The following is a 19,997-nucleotide window of genomic DNA, read 5'->3' on the forward strand; positions in this document are numbered from 1 at the left end:
AAATATATATTTAACAACAAAAATGTTAAAAACAAAACTGATAGAGAAAAAGTATTCAGACACTATGTTAAAAAAATATAAACAGAACAGTGAAGTAGACTTAGACACAAGACAAGAAATGCTGTAGAGCAAAGATGCCTTAAAAATAATGAAATTAGTCATTTCTACAGTTTGAAAAAAAAATGATAAAGAGCAGTAGACAGTAACAGACTAAACAAAGTCGCTGTTTGGTTTAACAACCCTGTGCACAAGCAGTTTAACAGAAATCCAGATACGGACTTAGATTTATTTCTAATGAGGTGACAGTGGCAAGGAAAACCTCCCAAAGACGACATGAGGAAGAAACCTTGAGAGGAATCAGACTCAAAAGGGAATCCATCCTCCTCTGGGTGGCTGTGCAATTATGAGTCATTATTCTTCCACAGCTGTACACTATAAAGTCAAGCAGTGCTACGTGTGCTTCAGTACAAGCATCAGTCTTTTCTTTTATTACATTATCAAAATGAAAATGTATCTTTAAATCTATAGTGTCTACGTGAAGATATTCACTGAAAAATGAATGAGACTTATGAGATTTTCAGTAAGTGTAAACTTTAAGCTAGCCCAGTGGGACCAATCTTTAACGTATCCGTGTGGTACTATCCAATATTCAGGCTATCTATTTGGGGCCATCCTTCATATCTGACCACTCGCTCACACCCTCATGAAAGTAAATACCTCCCACTCGTGACTTTTTTCGTTGCATCCCGCAGGTTCGTACCTGTAGTCTCAACCAGATGTCCTGTTAACCTTTCTGACAAGCCTTCTAAAAAATGAATAGTGTGCCTCGTATTTGTATCAGTATTTGTATCTGTTAGGAGCTAGTTATCTGTTATTTCTGTCAGTGGGAAGATGGTGACAATGTACACTGAGAGAATGTACTTGGTGTGTTAGCTTGTTCACCATTAAAAACATTTCTAAAATATAAGCACTGTGTTCATCTACAGCATTTTTAAAGGTCATCTGGAAAAACTTCTAAAGAGCTGTGTATTTCCCATACTTTTCTATCTCACACTTCCACACTGTCAGCTGTAAAGAGGAATTTCTGCTATTAATGCACACAGTTTGTCCAGTCATACAAAATAACAGAGAAGGATTACAATAATCTTAGTTTCGGTTGATGACGAAGGTGGCATGAGTATGAGGGACCACTATACCGTCTCACATACAAGATAAATGGTCATATTACTCAGGAGTCACATACTCCATCATACACGTTTGCATTCCACTGCTCAAAGGAAGGCAACACTGTGAGGCAGTAACTGAAATGTGTCTCGACTTATCAAGCAGAGGTTCAGTGATAACCAGAAGATAATTTGGATGGGGGACCTTTGGATTATGCAAACAGTAAGAGTGGCTAAGCTCCACGGCTAAATCTTTATGCAAAAGTAGATCATAGCATGGCATAATAGTGATTATAGGATTATTATATAATAGTGTAATGGAGTTTATGCTGCTTTAGTATAAATTTGGTATATATTGATAGGTTTTCACACTGCTTTACAAAGAAATGCTTTAATTTAAAATGTTGTGGTTATTCTTCAGTCGATGCAACTGTGTATAAGCACTCACTATCCATGGGAACACCTCAGCAATACTGGATAGGACCCCCTTCACTCTCATAGGAGCATCATTTCTTCCTGGCATGGACTACTCACAGGAAAGTTTCCCAGACCTTGTGATTCTGTTCTATGTTGACATGATTGTATCACATAATTGCTGCACATTCATGATGTGAATCTCCTGTTCTACCACATCCCAGAGGTGTTCTATTGGATTCAGATCTGGTGACTGGGGATGCAACTCTAAACCAAGTTCATGAAACCAGTTTGAGACAACTTGTGCTTTGTGACATGACACATTATCATGCTGGAAGTAGCCTTTACAAAAGGGGGCCATGAAGGGGTCATGTGGTCAGCAACAATACTCAGATAGACTGCGATATTCAAATGATGCTTAGTTGGTATAAAGGGACCCACTGTGTGCCAAGAAAACATTCCCCACACTATTACACCACCAACAGCAACCTGAACTGTTAACACCAAATTCTGACCCTACCTATCTACAGCAGATATTGAGATTCCTCAGACCAGGCAATGTTTTTCCTATCTCCAACTGTCCAGTTTTGGTGACCCTCTCCCTACTTTCGCCTTAGACTCCTGTTCTTGACTAAAAGGAGTAGAACCCAGTGTGGGTTTCTGCTGTTGTAACCCATCTGCCTCAAAATTCAGTGTGTTGTGCATCATGAGATGCTTTTCTGCTCAACCTGGTTGTAAAGTGGTTATTTGAGTTACTGTAGCCATCCTGTCAGCTTGAACATGTCCGGCCATTTTCCTCATTCAGTCTTTGATGTGATCATTAACTGGCGCTCTTCACCTGTATCTGCATGATTTTATGCTTTGTGCTGCCACCACATGATTGGCTGATTGGATAATTGCAAAAATTAGCAGGTGTACAGGTGTTATTATTACAGTGGATGCAATGCATGTACATTTGGTCAGTAAAGCAAAATGCCTAGTGTAAATGCTTTAATGTATCGTGTATATGTTCACATCACTGCTAACTGACGCACAAGTAATACCAAACAATGGAAGGCCTGACCACCCAACTATAGTTGAATTAAGCCCTTAGGATAGAAACTGGCACATTTTGCCATAGATATCAGTATTCTGTGCAGCACAAACAATATTATCAGCACAGACACAGCCATTGTTTAATAACTGGAGTGCCAGAGGAAGATTTAATGTCTCAGCCATATGAGAAGAAATAGGAGCCATAAAGTTCTGATTTATGTCTCATAATGAGAAAAAAAAATAAAAAATCTGACTCAAGCACTACGCCTTTGAAAATTCCCCCATAATATCCTCTGTTAGACTTTCAGTGCATGCGTCATTTCTTAGTGCTCTGTCTATAACTTAATTAAGTCTCATAATGACCAAGCAGTTATAATGTTTCATGCAGTTATGAAACATGTTCTATCTTGACAAGACAGTCAAAACAGTTGGGACATTCATTTGCGTTCAGACAAAATATGAGACCCACCTGTAGATTTAGGGTGACTTAGCTCTTGCACAAGTTTTCTAGATAATAGCTGATCATTGTGAAGCATCACACCCTTAAAATTGTTTCACTACACTACCATTCCAGTATTTCATTCCGAAAGGATGAATTTTACAGAACAGCTAGCATTCTGGCTAATTTGAAATTAATAAGTAAGTGGTTCTGTGAAGATTCTGTTCTTCCAAATAAGCCGTGACAGCAGCAGCCAGATCCAATCATGCCGCAAGCAGCAGTTCCACATACGGAGACAGGTAGGCAAGTATAAATCAGAAGTGCCTGTCAGATTCCAGGTGTGCACATGTGCACCCAGAATGGCCCATAATGTTCATGTTAGGAGAGAAAGAACTCTTCCACGACCACCCCATATCATTGGTGAATGCTTTGGCAATGACATGATTGTTGTTGCTGATTGTTGGGGAAATATTGAGAGAAAACTTACTTCAGTGATACGCTTTTAGCATTGCTAGCACAGGAATGCATGCAGTTTCAAAGGCTAGAACAGGAGGAGACATCCAAAAAAAAGTTGGGACAGTATGGAAAATGCTAATAAAAACAAAGGGGAATGATTTGTAAATGTACTTTGACATATATTTAAACAAAAAACATATAAAGACAAGGTATAAGATATTTTACCTAATCAACTGCATGGATTTTTTTTTTTTTTTTTTAAGATAAATGTTTATTTTGAACTTGATGCATGCAACACGTTCCAAAAAAGTTAGTACAGGGGCAGTTTAGGACTAATGGCGATGTGACAAGTTGAAATAAGAAGGTGATGAGAAACAGGTGAGAAAATTGTCTATTCATAGTATATAAGGAGCCTCCAAAAAGGCGTCACTGTCTTAAAAACCGTCATGAGTGTGTAATGGAGATCCTGACATGGGATCGGGAATACTTTGGTAAACCTTTGTCACTCGACACCATTCACCGCTGCATCCACAGATGCAGGTTAAGGCTTTAATATGCAAAGCAGAAGTCATACATCAACACTGTCCAGAAGCTCCGCCCACTTCTCTGGGCTCGGTCTCAACTGAGATGGACAGTAGCACAGTGGAATCGTGTTTTATGGTCCGATGATATTTCAAATAGTTTTTGTACAAAACATCTGTTGTGTTCTCCGGGCCAAAGAGGAAAAGGACCATCCAAGCTGTTATCAGCGTCAGGTCCAAAAACCAGCATCTGTCATGGTATGGGGGTGTGTCAATGCCCATGGGATGGGCAACATCTGTGACTGCACCATTAATATAGAACGATATGTACCCATTTTGGAGGAACATATGCCTCCATCCAGAGCAGGACAAAGCCAAACCACATTCTGCCCGGATTGGTTGCGTAAGCAGAGACCTGTCTCCAATTGAGAATGTGTGGCGCATTATGAAGCACAAAATAAGGCAACGAAGTCCCCGTACAGTTGTGTAGCTGAAGAAATGTATAACGGATGAATGGGGGAAAATTCCGCTTTCTAAACTTAACCAACTGGTGTCTTCACTCAGCATCCAAACGCTTAATAAGTGTTATTAAAAGAAAAGGTGATGTTACACAGCGGTAAACAGTCGACTGTCCCAACTTTTTTGGAGTGTGTCGCGGTCAACAGATTTGAAATGAGTGTATATTTTCAAAAATAAATTAAAATTCACAAAGTAAAACATCAAATAATGTGTTTTCAGTATAGTACAGGGTGAATTGAATTCTCAAACAACTCTTTTTGTTTGTTTTTTGCATTTTCCATACTGTCCCGACTTTTTCAGAATTGGGGTTGTACCATTCTGGTTATAATCTGGCCCGAAACTGCTGGAACTCGAGTCTATTTTGGTTAAACTGAATGATCCAAGTTCCTCTAACAAAATTAGAGTCTACAAAGCTTTTTTACACAGATATGAGCTAGGAAGATGATATTTAGACCTTTAGACAGTCCAGATTAGGCAGAAACAGCATTTGGATGAGGACCTAATGAATGAATGCCTGAATGAATGCACAAATGCATTTGTGGGACTGTGTTTTCAATTGGAATCCTCTTAAGCAAATTTTCTCCATTGTGTAAGACACCACAGAAGCCATACGAGATGGATGGGGCTGGACGTGGAGTCTGTCTCCACATAATTGTTTTTCTAACACTTCTAGCTACAAGTGTTAAGTTCTCCAAAAGGCTTGCCATTCAGAATGTCACAAACAAGATCAGTCAGAGCCAAAAACGAGAGGGCCCCAAGTAGCTTTTTCAAAACAAGATATTGTGATTCAGCTCATGGTGTCCAAGAGCTGATGCCGAGGTTGTTTGGCCAGCTGCCTTTTCAGCGCGGTCACCTATTGAGATGCTTTTGGCAATTCTTAAAGCAAGTGTTTTGCACCAATTATTCAAGGGCAATGCTAAGATCTGTTCGAACCTTCAGTTTGAAATTCCTCTTGACATCATCCTTCAAAATTGAAAAGCTTCACCCTCCCTCCTGCTCCTGGGGAAGAGAAAGGAGGGTTGGAGTGGACAAAATAAATAGCATCCCAAAGTTAGCTGGGTTTTGCATAGTTAACATTTCGCTAACGTGCAGGAGCTCTTCTCAGGGAGACTGGGCAGCATTTTTGGGGGGCCAGGCGCGTTGTTGTGGCGACGGCACTGAGGAGTGAATGAAGCAGATGTCAGTGTAATCCATCACCCCATCACCCCCCTTCAACCACCCCCCACCTCCCTTTTTTACCCAGTGCTGGGACACCCTCCACATTGCTGCACATCAATTAAAGCTTCTGCACAAGCCCTACCATTAACACGCCAGCACTTTCCTCAGTTCCTTCCCTGCCCCACAATCATCCGCACAGTAAAAACTGTCAGCGTCAGTGGCCAACCATAACTTAGCAGCAACAAATGTTTTGTGGCTGATGACTTGTTACCGCCTAGGTAATTTGAGGGATTGTCATGCCATTGATGACTCTTTTTTTTTTTTTTTTTTTTTTTTTAGAAGTCTGTTTTTTTTGGCTTCGAAGAATTCTAGTTGTGTAGTCGTTTACTTCATTTCTATTGGAGACGTGCAAAAGCAGAAATAGACATTAAAACAAGATACTTATTGTACACTTTTACCGCCAAATTATCCATGAAAGATTTCTGTTTGCTCTGTTTCTGAGTTACAAGAAAACAAGTAGAAGCTCTTTCAAACTGCTGAGGTGACTTTTATTAAGACTGTTCAAAGCACAATGTACATTTCTGTTAAAACAGTTATGACAGTATAAGCATGCAGAACGACCAGTTTGGCAAAACATTGCTTGAATTCATTGTCTGTTATTAGAAATAGGACCAAAGGCCTTCCATGAAGCACCAGCTTCAATTCAGCTGTTCTTTGGTTAAACTCACGGCCATGTTTTATGTCTTGTTGTAAGTACCAGAGTGTTTGCCCATTTTTAGTTTATATTATTGGTCCTACATACAGGACTGCTGAGAACAAATTGCTGTTGTTAAATGACTTTGAGATACAGTTAACACCAAACCAGTGCTCAAGGTACCATGACATCCTAGGCAGGTTCTAGCTTAGATTCCCATAACTGTGGAGGTTAGGGAAATTGTGAAGCAGGACAGTTTATAACAAAATAAATAAAACACTCATATAAAAATAATCTCTTGCAAAATATATTCTGTTAACTGCTGTTAACTTAGCACATGAACAATTCATTCAGGTAACCACATTCACACATGTATTCAAAAGCACTAGTTTCAATAGGCACTATACAGATTCCAAGTTGACGCCTTGGGGGGGAAAAAAACTAGCAGCAAAATCGGACAGACGTAATGTTTAGTATACATATATAGCAAGAACAGTATCAGTGACCTCAGCATTCCGAATCAGTAGCAAGTGGAGGCATCTCCTGCATGCGAGCTATCCTGTTCCAAAATGAATTAATCGTTATCTTGGCTTCTCTGCCAACTAAAAAGACAAGAGCCAAGGGAGAGATCTGTGTGAGCTCATGAGAAGGCTATGTGTCAGGTAATATTATGTACAGGTTCTTCATCAAATGATTTCTATTTGTGAAAATGGTTGCTCAAAACCTATTTTTATGTATTGTGAAACATAATATATTTTAGGCACTATTTTAGACACGTTGTTCAGAATGTTCCTGATGGTTAACAGCATCAAAGTACTTAATTCATTTTAGGAGAAGTTAGCTTTCAAGAGAGATGCACATTTCCAGTGTATATTGCTATAAATATAAATGAATTGTAATTGAGGGAATTGTGCTACAAATGTTTATCACAAGTAATATCACCAACAGCATGGTGTACAACTGTTTCGCTCACAATGGGTACTGTAAAAAAAAATGACAGTTAAAAAAAGCACAAAGTGGGATCAAAGTGTAAAAGCTGGTTAAGTTGCTTCTACCAAAATAACATGGAAAAAATTAAAATAATAATAATAAAAAAAAAACATGAAATAAAATCACATGAAAATCAGTAGTTTTATTATTAAATAAATTAATATTAGCGTTTCTTTCTCTAAATAAAATGTTAAATACCATCAATATCATATACAGTCCATATACAGTATGCTTTCATAATGTCCAGAGAAACCAAATTTCCAGTTTTATACAAGCTCACTGAAAGGGTTTTCCATATTTCCTGTAGAACAGAATAGAATCCTGGACTTCAGGAACGTTCTCACTCCACTGTTTAGAAAGCTCTAGGCATCCACTGGTACCAACCACCAAATCATTCCACTGAGCTTTGAAACAAAGCGGAATAATTCACCCACACATCCTCTGGCTATCCTCCAGGTGAATAAAAAGATCATGCGGACCATAGAGACCCCTTGGAGTGCCTTGTTCCAAAGTTTCTCCATTCTAAACACCGTGGATCCACATCACCCCACACAGGAAGCCTCTAATTACTTTTAGAGGCATTCACAGATGTTTAGTAATTTACGTTCACAGACCCTCTGTTACATACAGATGAATAAGGAATGTTTTATTTGCATGTGTATACCTCTGTCCTCTCACTGCATGTGTTGCATTTGACATAACAGCACCACAGGAACTTGCAGTTGCATTGCCACACACGTGAGTACTGGTGTGTGTTGTAGCCTCGTCCGCAGCACATCAAGTCACAGCTGTTGGCTTGCTGTGCTGTTTTATTGCAGATTCTGCCCTGAGTGCCCACACTGCCTGTCACTGGGTCTGGCTCACAGTAATTGGGTGACTTCTCAATGTACACCAAGTCAGTGTCCATGGGCTTGCGGTACGAGTAGGGCTTTTTGATCTTCAGGAATGTTGGCCGTTTGTTCCGGCTGGCTCGAACTGGCTCCACGTGCACGGCCTGGTAGTACTTATCCTTGAGGATGTAGCCAAGCTGACGGAACTTGGGGAGCGTTGTCCAGCAAGTCTTGGTTGTGCATGAGCCAGATACTCCGTGACACTTGCACTCTAAGCGCATGTTCTTTTCTAGGATCTGTAGTGGAAAAACAGAGATTGTTCAGTACCCTGGGGGATTTTACAAGACGCTGAGTTTTTATTCAGAGATCTATAACTTTTGTCTAAGATAATTATGAGAATAAGTGCTTTGATGATTCATAGACTGATCCGGTTAGTCTATCTGGTGACAGCTTGATGCCTGGAGTGATTGAAAACATTACAATTACCAAAGCTGTGGAATACATATATATGGGGAAAGGTAGCACTTGGACAGTCATGCACTTCTTTATATTAAGCTCTAAAACAATGTCTTCTCTTTTGGTGAAACGAAAAAATATTTAACCAGAAACCATCTTACAGCGCCAAAAGGATTGTTAAATTGCACATTTCTTACTTGTAGCATTTGTGCCTACAGTGGAGGTTTTAGAGCATATTTCCGGAATAGTTAAACAGGTTGAGACAAAGGGTTTTTTTTAAAAACATTCCGATTCAAGAATGCAAGGATTGTTAAACTTGCTGTGCCAGAGCCTGATCCACCTCATGCCTGCCTGCCTGCACAGCAAGGCTGGAAAACAGCCCGCGTGTCGACAGGTTCCCTCCGTCGACTTTTAACAAGCCTTTTCATTTGTGTACAAAACATCTGACACAAATTGTTTCACCAAGCTAAGTACGAGATGCCGTCTGTAAGAATCTCTCTCTCTTGTGTAAGCAGTAGAGTGGAATCAGGGGTGCATACGATATAAACACAGCCTGAACGACAATCTGCGACTTCTACAACTGTCTGCCTGTCTGTAGTGTACACAGATTAAGCTCAGGAGTCAGGTTTCAGCTGCCTGTGAGCTTCACTTCATTCTGACTATCCTTGTATCCTGAGCCCAACATGTGAGTTCAACAGGTAAAGGTGGCGAGCAAGAAATAACAAGGTGCTTTTTTCTTGACATATGCACTTTTTTTCACGATAATGTGGTGAAACACAGTAATGGGTTTCACTACAACTGCAAATTATGATTACAAATCCTGAAAAATATATAACTTGCTGAAAGAAAGACCTGTGTACAAGACAGCCTGTTTAGCTATGGAAGAATCTGTTAATGATTGGCATCAGCGAATAGCTTGTTCAAGGCAGTAGTCTTTGGTGTGGTTAGCAAATGCTACCTCTTTCTTCCACTATGTAATGATGCTGTTTTTCCCGTTTGTAGGAGAGGCCTCACCTAGTGTTTTAATTATTATTCCATCCTCAATGCCTGTCTGCCTCATAGACTTTGTGGAGTCTCCTTGACAATTGTCTGCTCTCTGGGATGTGTATCAGGCTTAGTGTGGTCATGCTGCTGATTCCTGATAAACGACACGTTCATAAAGCATACTGAAGTCAAATCTGTGTGTCTGTGAGAGGCTGATACCTTCTTACCAACAACACTGTGAGGCATCTGAGTATTTCCCAAGAATACAATGAGAAGATACCATATTTTGCCATGACATGCTGACAATCAAAACTGTACTTAAATCATATTCATACAGTCACCATCATTTTGACCTTCACTGCCATTTGAGTCTCAATACTATTAAATACGTCAGCATCAAATTGTAGAAATCAGCTCCTGTTGAAACCATGTGAACAATGTGTGATTTTAGAATGAGACCTAGTAGATTACCAAAGCCAGTTGATTCATAAAGGACAGAGTCCATACCAGAAGGTTATGACCTCATCTTGCCTGAAAGATTTGATGATCTGTCCAGAGTGCTGAAACAGTCTACACTCAAACCCTTTGCGAAAATATTGACAAAGTTGTTATAATAACAGTTACGTTTCTCCCGAAAGGAGAAGGTAACACACTTTTTGCCTTAATGTGTACCCAATTTATCATAGCTTAGTTTTTAACTTTTAGACATCAAGCCTAATTATGTGACTATTCCAATAAGCCACTATGCTTAGTCTAATGTCTCAAATATGTTTCTGAGAATTACCCTAAAAAGCCTTTTGTAACATTCAGTGACATCACTCAGTATGAGTAGATCAGTAAATACCTCAGGAAAAAAACTCGAGAAGCATTAGCGGTTTCGCTATCTCTTGGAACACAAGTGAGGAGATTTAGTGATTACTCAGATTGTGCATTTCCACGTAAAAGCCTTTGCTGTTATATCTTTATAAAAGCTCTTTCTATTCTAACTGCCATCATTTTTTTTTATCAGCTAGATGTTGCTGGGAATATTAAACAGAGCATCTAATTAACATGCATACGGTCAAGTACAGAATTATTGGCACCTCTAATAAAAATCATCTAAAATTAATATATGCATAGTTATATATGTATAGAACAGCTGTATAATTTCAGTTTTAGTATCATTTTAACATTTTTAAAATATTAACTTTTTAACATCTTTTTTTTTTTTTTTAAACCAGTTAACATTTTAACAGTGTGCATTTTTCTGTATCAAAATTATTGGTACTCCTACAATTAATATTTGGTGAAGCCTGTGCACTGAGCAACTTCAGAAATGTCTAACAAGATTGCAGTCATCTGTAGAGGAGTTTTTGAACTACTCCGGCAGAAAATTTTGGTTCTTAATTTAAGAGTGTTCCGATCAGGAGACTGAGACGGACATTGCACATCACTGATTTTGTGTTTCTGCAACCGTTTCTGTGTGCCGGGTAAAAATCATCTGTCTGAATGGCAAAATAAAATTATACAAATACAACCATATATTTAAAGGCAGTTCCTAGTAATTTGGCAATTAAAATCGATAGTGTGTAGCATTAAATGGTCTGCACATATGCACATAGAGTGCTTTTTAACCTTAGCGGTTCTACAAAGCGGTTTACACTGTTTCACACACACACACACACACACACACACCAATGGCAGCAGAGCTACCATACTACCATACAGCCCATAATAATGAATTTTAAATATTCTTTGGAGGTGTCAATAATATTGCCACACATGTTTTTGAGAAATGCATTAATAAATGAGTTTTGTTATGGGAACATTAACTAGTTGTTTGAGTGATATGATTAATTATGTACTGTTCATTTCATACAATAATTTTTGCTCATTCTCTTGAGATGTACCAATGATTCTGGTCTACCAATTGTTGTAAACACTTCACATCAAGCTCCAAATGCTCTAAGTTTTGTAAAAGTAGTGAAGTCTTTTTATTCCTATGTATCTTAAAATGACGGCGGTAATATGATGGCATATTTGGGAATTTATTATTTATTATTTATTAATTCATTTACTAAACAAAATTTATAGTGGTATATCGAAGCAATGTTTCACTTCTTGACCGTCATTTCTGTTTAGTGCTTAACAGTGGACATCCTACTACTTCAGGCCATTCCACGGAATTGTTTTATCCTTAATGTTAATGATATAATCCGAGATGTTTTTATTTTACCATGTTTCTCTTTGGTCCAAATGGTCTGCCATAACCTGTTATCCAATTGGTGATTGGATAAAGTACACAAGGTTTGAAGTTTCAAAAAAAGAATCTCTTATATTGTTCCACCCAAAACAGAGTGCATGGCATCACTCTCTTATACGTACCTTACGCCCCACTTCATTGTTATGGAGGTTCATGAGAGTCCTAGCATTTTGCTTTATCTCCCGAGCATCCACAAACATCTTGGAAAAGCTCAGGCCATAGCGGATGTCAGCTGAGCAGCCGCCCCACTTCCAGCCCTCTTCCTGGTTGTAGAAACCTTGCTTCTCTTTATCACACCCGCAGCCACTCAGGGTTCCCTGGGTGCAGGCGGCCGAGATAGCATGGGCAACCCCAGCAGCGATGATGGCATAAGTGAAAGCTGCCTCTTTACTCCCTGCAAAAAGCGAACATGTACAATTCAGAATCACAGCCAATAAGATCTGCTGTCTCAGGCCAGATCAAGCCTGTGCACATGCTTGACATAGTTCAACTTTCGACAAGCAATATGCACATGTTTTGCCAAGTGGTATTCATTTATCATTCTGTCTTTGCACTTCTGCCTCATTAAATGAGGTGGGTGCTTTGGACAACCATCAGACTTGCTGGAAATAGGCTAATATGGACCTGAGTTTATGCAAGTTAACAATGGTACGATAACAAACGGTAGGCGACGCAGGCAATTCAGGGCTTTATTTGACATGGAATAATTGTCATTCAGTTGTCAAGGGAAAGGAAACATTAAGACAAATAACTGTATGATTGCACTGTGATGACCATTCCAGCGAAGGAAGGAATAGCCTGCCTCTTTCACGAGCATAGTGAACATGGGTTTATTTAAAAGACAATAGAGTGGTAGAGATCGGGGGCACGCAGTACGTTTGGACTCTTTCCCAGCTTCCGTCAGAAAGAGGGATCCACCCAGCAGAGGTGAGTCCCCCAGGCATGCAGAATATCTTCTGGCAAGAAGACTCAGATAATTGATTGCCATTGCTAAGCAGGGCACTTCCAGGTTAAGAGTATTATTCACTTATGTAGCCACAGAAATGTAACAAAGACCTTTGAAAAGCCACAATTCAAAGCATTAGGTATGTGTTGCAATGCACCATGACTAGTTGTTTTGACTTACACTCTAAAAGATTTCTCTAAAACCATTCATTTCTTTCCTTAAGGCTGGCTAACAATATGTCTAACAGGAAGACTGACTTGTGACCTATGAGGCAGCCTCTACTCATCACGGTGAATTCCAACAGTCTCTTTCAGGGTTGTGTTCAAGAGAATCGATGGACGTTTGCAGTGACACAGACTTTATTATATATATATATATATAACAGTAATTTGTATTAAAGTATTAGATTCATTATGCTGTTAAGTTTAAAACCACTCCTGCTCTGTACTAGAAGCAGAAGAAATCCAGACACAGTTTCAGTTTACACATGATTATACACAAGAAAAAAATTCTTGGGAAACTCCTAAGCAAAGAGCATGTTGTCATGCTTTTAAGATCTATTGATCAGCACCGAGTTCCTGAGTACCTGAGCTCTCCTGGAAACATACAAATCATCATTTGGATTAATGAATCATCAACTGTTGACTCTTCTAGAAATCATTTACACACCTTGAACTAAGAAAACTGTGTCCTTTAAGTAGGCTGAGTGCACAAATTTGTCTCCCTTTTCAAATTCTGTACCAAACATAACTAGTCGAGCATATCTATAGCTTATTGATATGACTTTATGAAGTTAATTTAATAGTCAGTGGTGAGCAATAACTGTCTCAATCAAGCTGTCTGCTAATTATTGCATCTTGCATGCTATGACCGAGTGCAGAACATTCTCAGCGCTTTCTCAGGGCCTCCAGACTAACACTAACACTGGTATGTGTTGACCTGCAGTTGATAAACATCTTGGAGCAGTGCCCAAGCAATTTAAGAAAGGCTTGTTTTGGGGCATCAATTATATGGAGATTTTTATGAGTTGCTTGGGCTTGATGCCAAGATAGAACAGACGTATTCAATGGAAAGGTTAGCACATACTGAAGATTTCACAAAAGCAAAGTTCTAAAAACCACTTGTCCGTGGGCCAGGGTGAAATAGTCTTTTTATTAAGTATATTACTTTGCCTGTGTTTACTTAAACCAAGATAGTCTGCACACAAACTCAACTGATAAGAAAGCCATAAAACATGTGTGTTATGGCATGGGTTTCGTTACATTACAGAAGTCTGAATCAGTGGCTCACAATGATCCTGTGTGAGATGTCTCTTGCCAAAACTGTAAATGCAAGAGGTTAATTTCTAAACCTCACACAATGTACTTGTCTGGGCTTGAGACAATGCTGGTGGGGGAAAACTATTTTTCAAATATGCTGGAGGGTGCTTAAGTGTGAGAAAGGGGGATGGTGAGGGTTCCACTTGAAAAACACAAGATAAAACAAATATAAATTATGCAGTTATGTGTTCAAGGACTCTGCTCTATTCCCATCAGTTTGGTAGCTGGACCACATTGAAAATGTAAAGTAAAGCAATCATCTCCAAGCTTCATAAAGTAATGCGGTGACACACTCCTGAAAGAGGAATCCACCATTTTGATGCCAAGCCCAGAGCATATGGTACCAGGCCCTGAACATGAGCAAGCATTACTTCACCTCCTTCTGAACTGCCTTACGAGGATTACCCACTGCTCTTCATGTCTCAGAGCTTGGCTACTGTGAGTGCTGCTGCAGGTCTGGCCACTGAAACCAGTCCTGTTCGAACATTTTCCCATTCTCTTTTATCCTGACTATAGAAATGTTAGACATCCAACTGGGAAACACAACTGCTATTGAAATAAAGATCACGTCTGGTCACTCTGTATCACTGTCAGCCAAACGGTGCTGAGATAAAGCAAATTCATGCCTCCTGTATCAAACAATATAATGAGCAACCAAAACAAGGATCCTGTCAGCCATGAACGAGTGCTGCTCAAGAATGAGATGGATTGAGGGAAATTTTTGGGTAATGCATGAGCTTGCAGCAAACCTGCCCTTTTTCTCTTTACTTTTTCTCAAGTCACTCATCTTTGATGCCAAGGGATAAAATACAGCTTCACCTTCAGCGATGGATACAAGTCTCTACAGATCTTTGCAGAGTCTCAACAACACAGTTCCAATGCTGCATCAATGCGACTAAACTCAAGGTGAGAGGAAAGAGGAGATATTACGTGAAATATGATCTCTGGATATATTTCCAAGGTAGGTCAGTCATTTGAGCATCAAGATTCCCTACATCCATCTTTAACAGACAAAACGGCCCAATAATCCGGCCTCCTTTTTCCCACCAGCCAAAAAGGCTATGAAACTAAAGCAAAGTCCTTCACATAACCATTCATCAAGTGTCAGAGGTTCAATAGCACTAAAGAATCCCTAAATAGGCTTGGGTTTGCCTCTGGAAAATAGATAGTGTTACCCCAAGGAAAAAAAAACTTTCTCTTAGCTAGTTTTTTTTTTTGTTGTTTATCCATGGTGACATATGGTTACATTTCCTTACAATACTGTACTATTTTGTCCCTTCATTCACACTCTGTAACTTATACCCGTGGAAAAGTGAAAGCCCGACTAGCAAATCATTAAAATCTACAGATAAGACAGCATGACTAGAAAAAGGCTTCTTTTGAGAAACGGGGTTGTTAGAGAGGCCGTAAATTCAGCCACGTTGATACTTGCTGTGTGAATGGAACGGAAGCACGTCTGACATGCCATTACAGGAGGGCACTAAATGCAAAATGCTACAAGCAAATCAGCATCCACGCATCCACTGACAAACCACTTCCAGTTACAACAGTGTTTGCCAGCTCATAGCTGGAGCTAAACCACAAGCCAGTAATTCATCAAGAACTAAATGATTTTTGTGTGTGTGTGTGTGTGTGTGTGTGTGTGTGTGTGTGTGTGTGTGTGTGTGTGTGTGTGTGTGTGTGTGTGTGTGTGTGTGTGTGTGCTGTTTTCCTTTCTAACATTTCGAGTTCGGAACTACTGAAAAGGTTCTCAAGATTTAGAATAAACCCCCCAGTCTTTATCTATTAGGTGAATTATAACGTACAACATGAATTGACTTGATGCTGGAATTAGAAACGGGTGCAGTGTTACAAAAATGTTATTAACCGGTCTATATTTAGCCTGAGATCACTGAAACACAATGACTTGCAAGTTGATTAGTCACTATATGGAATTTGTTTTTAATGAACTGGAAACGGTATGGATCTGAACATATAGCCTCTGAGTACTCTGAGTTAATCTCAGTTTACTGATAGCCTACGAATGAACTGGCAACAATGTAGGCTATAATAACATAAATAAATAAATCAGTCACGATAGTAAACATGAATTGAATTACGATTCAGAGTCTAGATTTGGTTAATTATGTCAACAACTTCGTTAACGTCAACTTAACTGACACAAGGGCGTAGGTTTGCATATGGACGGTAGGGACATGTCCCTTCCAATATTTTGGGAGGGTAGAATTGTCCCAACCAAATATTTTTTTTCTCTTTACCGTTAACAAATAATTTCATCTTTTAGTCTTTGATCTGTTGCTTTGTATAATTTGTATTTAAATGTAAATACAGATCTTAATGCCAATATAGATGTTATATTTTAATAAACCAGTTGGTTGTCAACATTAAACAGTCCTCTCTTTTTTTTGCCTTGGGTGTCCCTACTAATATTGAGACCAAACCCTTGAACTGACACAATTTTGGGATGTGTGAGTTATTCATAGCTCAACTTGCATGAAAATTGTAGCCTCTTAAGCATTAAAAATAGAATTAAGTCAAGGTCTAGGCTATAGCCTAGAGTTAAAATTCCTCTAATTCTACAGATACAGTAAATGGTTGTGTAACATACCCACTTTCAACTCTTTTCCAAAGACGGTCCTCTCTCCGAGGGCAGAGCAGTTCCAGCGGCCATGGCGGAACTGGAACTGGCACTCGTTGATGCCCATCTGCGCTCCTTCTCCGATCACGATGATCGCGTCGGGTCGGCTCTGGCAGATCGTCCGTTGACGCGGGGCAAGACCCGGGATTTTATTACAGATGATGCTCGCTCCCAGTGCCACCACGGAGGAGAAGCCGCTGTGGAGGTTCAACATACAGCATCAAATGAACAGCAAAAAAAAAAACAAGGCGCGTGTCTTGACGAATAAAACACGTCGTGAAGACGGTGTGAAGTTCTGCGCCGTTTCACCGACTTGTCTAGATTGGTGTAATCTCTGGCGCAAAGTGCGAGCCGAATCATTTGAAAAGGCCGCTAATAAAGACTTCGAGTTACATGTTGCGTGATTTCTTTTCAGTTCTGTGCGAGTCCTTTCACTAACAACAACAACAACAACAACAACAGAGACTGAACTGATGCAGCATGGAGTCTAAAGGATGGAGTCATGTCGGTTATTGAATTAGCCGATTGTAATTGTGTATTATCTGTGCATTGTGTAGGTAAATAAACTCCCTGTAGGAGATGTCTGTAGGGAATAAACATTAAAAACATGAATACGCATGGAGTATCCAGGTTATCCTTCTGTGTTACTGCACGAGCAAGTTCAGACACCCAAAGGACAAACTTCATCCATCAAAAACACGCTTAAAACATAGGACTGTATTATTCACTGTTCTGGGGTTAATCGCCTATGTGGAGCTCTACTGTGAGATAAACTAGTGTGTTTATCTCAACAGTGCAAAAGCAAATTATAACCAGGTAAACTGTAAGATTTATTATTATTATTATTATTATTATTATTATTATTATTATTATTATTATTATTATTAAACTCACCCGATTTTCAGATAAATAATCCCCAGGCAGAGGAAAATGTGAAAAATCCAGCGGCGCGTTTTCCTACTCATGGTGCCCTTTGGTTTAGTTAGGCAGGGAGTGTGAGTCCGGTCGGTGTGTGTGTGTGTGTGTGTGTGTGTAAGGTCCCTGCTTTAGCGTGGATGCCGCGCTCCGAGCTCCGAGCGCACCTGAGCTGAGATCCTCCTGAGCTCCGGAAGCTCCTCCAGCATGTGTCCCGCTGACGGTTCAATCAAAGTTTCAATAATTACACTAGATAAAGTCTCATCGCCGCCCGTGTGTTCTCTGCGGGTTCTCCGATCTTGTCAGGAATGTTAAGGCGGTGTTTACATGGAGCTCATCTCCAGAGGAATTGCTCATTCCGCTGCGTTCCTGTTTATTCAACTGCGTCTGAATGGAGAGTCTGGTCCCGAGTCTGCTTCCGCCTAACTGCCCTTACCTGGTGCTATTTTTGGGACGAAGTCTAATTTAGCCGTCATTTAACACCGTCGATCGGAGCAGGGGGGAATGCGTGAACAGGTGAAAGAGTTCTTTTCCAGTGTGCGGGATTTGTCTGGTCTGATGGAGGTTAATCCGCGCGGTAGCTCGAGCTTCTTTAACAGAGCTTTTTATCTCTTTTGCCTGCACCCGTTTGCTCCTCCCATGAGAGAGGGTTTTGATTCTGTCCTCGGTGCCCCTTTAACTCCCCCCGAACTACTCATCATCTTATTAAATATTCTTACTTAGTCTAGCTAGATGCAGTTTTTAAAACTTCTACAAAATATGAATGCATGAACGAAAATACACTTCACAAACACCCAATGCAAATTTAATGCATGGAAATGGACTGCATTAGACCTAAAGTTCAAATATCATTTATGTCCTTATGATCATGTCATTATGATCATATATATTGCCTTATGTCATTATGATCACATATATATGGCTTTATGTCATTATGATCATATATAATGCCGTATGTCATTATGATCATATATATATTGCCTTATGTCATTATGATCATATATATTGCCTTATGTCATTATGATCATATGTATATTGCCTTATGTCATTATGATCATATATATATTGCCTTATGTCATTATGATCATATATATATTGCCGTATGTCATTATGATCATATATATATTGCCTTATGTCATTATGATCATATATTGCCTTATGTCATTATGATCATATATATTGCCTTATGTCATTATGATCATATATATATTGCCTTATGTCATTATGATCATATATATATTGCCTTGTGTCATTATGATCATATATATATTGATCAAAGTGGTGAAAAGCATGACAGCTTTAGGGTTTAAAAAGCTTTAGGGATTTCTTGTGACAGTATTTTGAGATTTTTTTTCAACAGCCCATGTCAGTTTATAAGGTATATAACTCCTGTCACAAATATGTATCTATTATTAGGCTAATTTACTGTCTTTTTTTCTTTCTTTCTTTTCTCGCCTATATGTTCTACTGCAGCATCACGTTGCTTAGTGAAGAACCTTGTGCATATGACATTAAAGATCTTGTATCTTGTCAAGTACGTTTAATACAAATTACTGTGCAAAAGAGCACTGGAAATGAAAAGGATCCGTCTCCACTAAAGCAATGAATACAGGCAACGAGACTGCGTTCAGACTAATAGTAGTTTGTCAGCACAACGATTTAAGGTGTTGAAATCTTAGATTTTTATCTACAGTACAACCCATCAGCTTGCAAATTTCTATTTAATCTTCAGTCTGGGTGAAATGACGACATCTGTAAAACTGATGGAGTTTCCAGTCTTGAGCTGTTTGCTTTTAATAGTGTGAATGTACAAACTACACAATAATTGTCCCTCAGGCAGGAGGAAAGCCAAATAATCCAATGGATCTCATGGATGACCTCCCATAAAGGTTGTAATATTTTATAACGTTGCCAATATTATAGGCCTACTGGATATGCTCCTTGGTTTACAAACTGACAAGATACAAGTGCAGTAATTAAATGGGGCCTAAACAGACATCGTATAATAATACTGTATGACCTAGCTCTTTTCAATTTTAAGAGTATAGCCTTTACGTGACACGCTGCATTCGTCGTCTGGATTATGATAAATAATTAAAGAGCGCCATCTCCCGGAAAAAAGATGGAATCGACAGTCCCCCAACACCACTGGGTAAATCACAATTACTCAATTCATATACACCCTTGCTCTGTTAAACTACCCGAGCAAGATAAACCTGGATTACTGAACACTGGAGCACTAACACTGCACAAATGTTTTAAACACATACTGAAATCT

General features: G+C 39.3%; 1 protein-coding gene across 1 annotated transcript; it reads right to left on the minus strand.

The window, feature by feature from the left end:
* Positions 1-6,231: 6,231 nt before the first annotated feature.
* wnt7aa (wingless-type MMTV integration site family, member 7Aa) lies at positions 6,232-18,337 on the minus strand. The gene is made up of 4 exons (XM_017451160.3): positions 17,699-18,337; positions 16,775-17,001; positions 12,024-12,295; positions 6,232-8,515 (listed from the first exon to the last, which is right to left on the minus strand). Exons 1-4 carry the CDS (start codon positions 17,767-17,769, stop codon positions 8,036-8,038), a joined length of 1,050 nt encoding a protein of 349 aa, XP_017306649.1. The 5' UTR covers positions 17,770-18,337; the 3' UTR covers positions 6,232-8,035.
* Between the last annotated feature and the right edge of the window lie 1,660 nt (positions 18,338-19,997).

Source organism: Ictalurus punctatus, chromosome 21 (assembly GCF_001660625.3).
Source record: "Ictalurus punctatus breed USDA103 chromosome 21, Coco_2.0, whole genome shotgun sequence".
Lineage (NCBI taxonomy): Eukaryota > Metazoa > Chordata > Actinopteri > Siluriformes > Ictaluridae > Ictalurus > Ictalurus punctatus.

What these genes read in the sequence shown, in the direction of transcription:
- wnt7aa (XM_017451160.3), bottom strand. Translation starts at nt 17,769, where the DNA reads ATGAGTAGGAAAACGCGCCGCTGGATTTTTCACATTTTCCTCTGCCTG. An exon ending in TGGAAAAGAGTTGAAAGTGG is followed by an intron (nt 12,296 to 16,774) that starts GTATGTTACACA and finishes CGCTTTTTGCAG; the next exon opens with GGAGTAAAGAGGCAGCTTTC. An exon ending in ACAATGAAGTGGGGCGTAAG is followed by an intron (nt 8,516 to 12,023) that starts GTACGTATAAGA and finishes TTTCCACTACAG; the next exon opens with ATCCTAGAAAAGAACATGCG.